At 46.1% G+C, this 6,000-nt stretch overlaps 1 protein-coding gene across 4 annotated transcripts in view; it reads left to right on the top strand.

Annotated features, from left to right (window-relative positions):
• Window positions 1-1,948, top strand: part of LOC120399100 (amyloid beta precursor protein) — a 324,609-nt gene extending 322,661 nt beyond the window's left edge. For 3 of the 4 annotated variants that reach the window (XM_039526998.1, XM_039527007.1, XM_039527017.1), the window contains one exon: window positions 1,004-1,947. In XM_039526998.1, the coding sequence (XP_039382932.1) occupies window positions 1,004-1,105 (102 nt within the window). In that variant the 3' untranslated portion in view covers window positions 1,106-1,947. Of the gene's footprint in view, window positions 1-1,003 lie in introns of all 4 variants that reach the window. The other variant, XM_039527027.1, reaches the window with a different exon arrangement.
• The last annotated feature ends 4,052 nt before the right edge of the window (window positions 1,949-6,000 follow it).

The following is a 6,000-nucleotide window of genomic DNA, read 5'->3' on the forward strand; positions in this document are numbered from 1 at the left end:
TGGGCCCTCATCAGTATCCTTAGATTTTTATTAGTGAATTTGAAAGGTCGCAATTGGCAACTTTAGACAGTGTCTAATAGGGTCCAGCACAAGCCACCTCCTACTGTTCTGCCAAGGTGGTTTGTATTATTGAGATTCTAGTTACACACCCTCTGCGCCAGGCTCTCTCTGCAAGCACAGGAAGAGAGACCTAAGCATTTGCGACCTGGAAGACAGCCAGTAGATGAAGGAGGTAGGGAAACAGGATGCAAACTGTCTCTCCTTACCCCATTTTTGTCTGTCAGGTTGCAAATTCTTTGGAGCAGGGGCAAGCAGTAGTCGTAAGCACATTGCAGAAAGAAGCTGGTGTCTCGCTGAGCCGGTTGCCAGATCCTCAAGCAAACGTAACCACTTCTGGTGACTAGTTCTTATCCTGCAGGTTACAGCAGCAGAGAGGCAAACCATTGCTGTCAAGATCAAGAGGGAGGTTCCTTCAGGCCAAGGCAGTAGGAGCAGGGCTGAGCTTACCTGCCTGCAAGTTACTCTTTAGAGAAGTTCTGTGATGGCTTCTAGTTAATAATTCCCAGGTGCTACTCCAGGTGTTAATCCATAAAGCCCTTCATGATTTGGGTCCTGGATATCTTTGAGAGGAGAGTCTCTCTCTTTCTTTAAGCTGGTTGTTGAGTTTAGGTGAGGTGAGAGCTAACAGACCATAGGTTTGTGGTGCCCTGTTCACTGGAGAACCGTCCCGTCTAGAATTTGGACTATCAGGGCCAGAGTCTGTTGACCTGTGCAAGCTCCAAGACTTACCTCCCTACTGAGGCTTTTCCTGTGATGGTAAGGTTGAGGAGTGAGCCCTTTGCTTGCTTTTCTTTCCTATGAGGTTGGAGCTTTCAAATGTGTGTTTAAATGCACTGATGAGAGCTCAGAATATAAAAGAGAGGAGTGGGAGGAATAAGTAAACTTGAGCCATTGTATGGACCAGAGGAAACCTAACCACGACCCGTTTTCTCCCCCACTCTAGGTGGATGCAGCAGTGACACCAGAGGAACGCCACCTTTCCAAGATGCAACAAAATGGCTATGAAAATCCAACCTACAAGTTCTTTGAACAGATGCAGAACTAGAACACCACAACAGCCTCATGAGTTGGACAGCAAAATGATTGCTTCACTGCCCATCGGTGTTCGGTTATAGAATAACATGGAAAGAAACAAAAACACTCTGTTTTATTATTTACTCATTATCGCCTTTTGACAGCTGTGCTGTAACACAAGTAGATGCCTGAACTTGAAATAATAAAAATCAGTAATGTATTTTCTCTCTTTACATTTCAGTCTTTACACTACATTATTAATGAATGTTTTTTGTGTACTGTAAAGAGTTTAGCTGTATTTAACTAGTGCATGGATAGATTCTCTTTCCCAATTATTTATCATGTGGCCCCTTAGCCAACTGTATATTATTCTTGTGATTTGTGGCAAAAATTAAGTCCTACTTGAAATATGCTTTAAAGAATTGATGGGGGATGCTTCCTGTGTCTTAGCTGCTTCTCTTTGCTGAGTTTTTTTTCTGATCACTAGGCATTTTAAAGTAAAACTACTTTTTTTAAAGTATTCCAGATGAGTTATTTTCTTCTGCAGTTGCATTTTATTGTACAGATGGTTGCTTCTGCTGTATTAGTGATGTAGAAATCATTGGGAATACACATTTGTTTCTTTGTGCCTGTTTTATGTGCACACCTTAGGCATTGGAAGGTAAACTTCTTTTCTTTTCCATGTACCTTTTTGATCTTTTAATAAAAATTAAAAATGAAAAAGAATCCCTATTAATTGTGAGCACTTTCATAGGGAAAAAGTGCCTGCTGGTTGAAAATTAATGGGGCTCCTACAACTGTCTCTGCAGGATGATTGTACAGAATCATTGCTTATGAATTGATAGCTTTCTACACTGTGTTACATAAATAAATTAAGAAAAAAACCTTTGGACAAGAGTTTTCTTTGGAGGAAGAAATAGGTGTGTTAATCATAGAATACCAGGGTTGGAAGGGATCTCATGAGGTCATCTAGTCCAACCCCCTGCTCAAAGCAGGACCAATCCCCACACAGATTTTTGCCCCAGATCCCTAAATGGCCCCCTCTAGGATTGAACTTACAACCCTGGGTTTAGTAGGCCAATGCTCAAGCCACTGAGCTATCCCTCCCCCCAAGTAATTTAAACAGTAACATGAAATATTCCTAGAGCCGGAGGGCAGGGGTGTTTTCCTGCAAGCGGATATGGACCAAAACATCCACAGTTTGAATATAGGGGAACAAAATGGCAGTATGGGGAGGGGACATGGCCCTTTGCACCCCTTCCCCTCTAAAATGTCATTTTTCAACTTCGTATGAGAGTGTTTTAATGTAAATAAATGTGTTCCCGGAGGAGTGTGATTGTGTAATTCCAACACCCACCCACCCACCCCCGATAGCATGTATAAATGTGTGCAGATTGATGTACACACAGTAACACTCACGACACAGGCATGATTCTCTGGAAGGTGGTTCTCGTTACTACTGCTCCTCCACTGATCCTGCTGTGCCAGTTGCACTCTAGTGGCGTCCCATTTAGATCAATGTAATGTTGGGCTGTATGCAATCAGTCAGCAGTCCTGACATCTGCAGCAAAGCATATCTGCTCTGCAGCTCTTCTTTTCCCACAATACCAATATGTGGTTTGCAAAGGCTAAGACAAAATTGCTTTCCCTGGGCCTGCCTGAAGAGAATGAATCACATGATAATGACCAGGTAATACACAGCTGTTGTACCTCTCTCTCCTTTTATGATCCACGAAGCAGGGTAAGACTGATGTTCAGGCACTGCAGGTGACGTAGGTGGATGATCTGGTAGGTGTGCTCAGAGGCCACCTACTAGATCAGAGCCAGTTCCAAATCTGTGCAGAGGAAGAGGTGGTGGTGCTGCCCACCTCAAGTTTTAGCCCAGTGGTTACAGTACACCCCAGCACACGGGAGACCCAGGTTCAATCCCCCTCTCTGCCTGAACAAGAGTCTCCCCCTCTATCAAAGCCTAAGGAGCGTGCTCTTGCCACTGATGTGGGGTCCCTCAGTCTCTCCTGGGAAAGCTGTTCCACTGTGGATAAATACTTAAAGTGGAACAGCTTCCACGGGAGAGATTGAGGGATCCTATAGCCCAGTGGTTAGAGCACCCTTCTGCAACATGAGACCCAAGTCCAAATCCTTTCTCCACATCAGGCAAAGAGGAATTAGGGGAGCCTCTGGTAAATCTCAGGTGAGTGAGCAGACATCTGCCATGAGACTTGCAAGAGGGGCACTTTCTTCTCCAGCCAGGTTTTGAATGGGGCCAGAGCCAGCCGACATACTCTGAGCTCAGGCAGGGGAATGTCTGTTTTCCCCTGGTGTGAGGATCACATCAGGGTGTAGGCTGAAGACAGGCATCCAGAAACCCACAGTGAGGCAGAAACGCACATGCCATGGGCACTTTTTGCAGTGAAAATGTAGGCACTTTAGGCAGTAGTTAAACGGGGGTGTTGTGGTTCACAATCATGCCTAACATTGGGACTTAGGTGCCTAAATCTGTGGTATAGGCATTCATGTTCCTTTGTGGATCTGGATCCCAAGCCCCGCTGCATTTCAGTGCTAGCTCACGTAGGTGTCTCTTGTGGTCCCACTCTTAATCCACAATTCCAATGGGCGGTAGAGACTGCGGGAACTGTGGGATAGCTACCAGAGTGCACCGCTCCGACATCCAATGCTAGCCTCGGTACTGTGGATGCACTCTGCCGAATTCACACGCTTTAGTGGGGACACACAACACCGAATGTATAAAATCACTTCCGAAAATTCAAATAAAATAAGTTCAAATTAATTTCGTACTGTAGATGTACCGTTCGGCACCTCCCTCCCTCGACTCATTGTAGAGAGAGTTTGGGCACCTAACTCGGGGTTGTGAGTTCCACTAGTTGGCAGGGTGTCTAGGCATCAGATGTTGCAGCATCTCAGACCTGTGAATCAACCCCTCGCTGCCCTGATGCAGTACTACTCCACTACTATTGTAATACTACTACTACTCCATATTGTACAAGGTATCGCAAACGGACTGTGAACAGTCCCACGCAGCAGAGGTGCTTCCTGAATCACTTGCTGCCATCAGTAATTCTCTCTCTCCTGCTTTTAGGGAAGCTAGAAAGGCATGGAAAACTATTTAAGGTTTAATGTGGGATAATTGCATTAGCCACCTGACTATAAACACTGTTGCAAGGCGCTGAGAATCCACTGATACTTCTCCATTGCAGGCTAAGAGACTCAAGTTCTCAGTAGCATGGAAAAGTTTGGCATCTTATTCGTATATGCTACCTAGCAGCTACCTTGACAACTCCTACATGGGGAGTGCTGTCAGTATAACTGCGTCACCCAGGTACATGGATTTTCCACACCCCTGAGCAACACAGTCATACCAACATATGTTTGTAGTGTAGACCAGGGCTCTGCTCCCCTCCCCCACTCTGTCAGTACCTGAAACCAGCTGGACCATACCATAGCCTAACATAGGAAACAAAGTTTCCAAAGCTTGCTTCCAGGTAAGTCCAGCTTCTCAAAGGGCTTGGGGTTGTTTGCTTTTATCTTTCTTTTTTCCCTGTAACAATTTACTCTGCCACATGGGGGCATTTACTATGCATAACACTCTTCCTACTGCCCTCCTAGCTTCATGACCTGATTTACACTTGGTTGCAGCCTGGGGTATGTATACATGTGTTATAAATAAAGTAACTCGGGTAGGAGGGGGCACATGAAGTGTGTCAGTTTGCAGATGCCCCCTTCTATCCATTGCATCCAACAGAAATGGTCTCCGCAGTATTTTTTAGTCCAGATTTTCAGGCTAGCCCCTCCTAACTCCAAAGCTGTGCATGGGATGCACTGAAGGAAGGATGTCAATGACTTCAAAACTCTAAGCATAAAGTCTTCTGAGGGCTGTGGAGTTTTGAACATGGGTTTAGGTGCACAGTGGCCACCTATGGGAGCTGGCACCCAACTTTCATAGGCTCCTTTGAAAATATCAGCTTTAAACGACTTCCAATGAGACTGCAAAGCCTTTGGGAACACGGCAAATTCTATGCAAAATACTGTTACTGCATAGGACTAAGACAATGATCACCTCAGGCCTTGGCTACACTTGTGAGTTACAGCGCAATAAAACCTCCCAGGGCGCTGTACCTCACTCCTCGTCCACACTGGCAAGGCACGTACAGTGCCGCTGGTACTCCACCTCCCCGAGATGAATAACTTTGCTGCACCTTGGGTACAACTCCCGGGTGTCAGTGTGAACGAGGAGTTAACCTGCTGTGATAATCCCCTTATCAAGTGGCCACTCTTCTCATTGTTGTGATTGGCTGCAGGAATGCGGAAGTGCCTTTTCAAAGCTCCCTTTCAGAGAGAAAAAGCAAACATTATGCTGTTTGCTTTGAGTGAGAAGCAGGGCGGGGGCAGGGGTGTCTGAACTTATAAGGCAGTGTGCTGACAAACTCAGCACTCCAAAAAAACCACTCTCTCTCTCTCTCACCACACTCCCTGTCACACTCCAACCCACCTCCCTTTTGAAAAGCATGTTGCAGCCACTTGAACGCTGGGATAGCTGCCCATAATGCACGGCTCCCAATGCAGCTGCAAATGTGGCCAGGACAGTGCACTGGCAGCTGTCAGTGTGGACAGACTGCAGCGCTTTCCCTACACAGCTGTATGAAGGCGGGTTTAACTCACAGCACTGTACAGCTCCAAGTGTAGCCATACCCTAAGAGTCAGGCAACATCAGTTCCCTCTAACCCCTTGTAGGAGTGGCTTTAAGGCCTGTAGGAGCCCACCATTTCTGGCTAAGAACAGTCAGCTGGCTCCTCAGAGGCCTGGTACCACTTTCTAACAGCGGTGATAATGAGTCATGGAAGAAGCTGAATTCACTTAACTGTCCTCCCAGCTGCTATAGTTTCATTACTGGCTCCTGGCCCATCTGGG

Source organism: Mauremys reevesii, linkage group 1, assembly GCF_016161935.1.
Source record: "Mauremys reevesii isolate NIE-2019 linkage group 1, ASM1616193v1, whole genome shotgun sequence".
NCBI lineage: Eukaryota > Metazoa > Chordata > Testudines > Geoemydidae > Mauremys > Mauremys reevesii.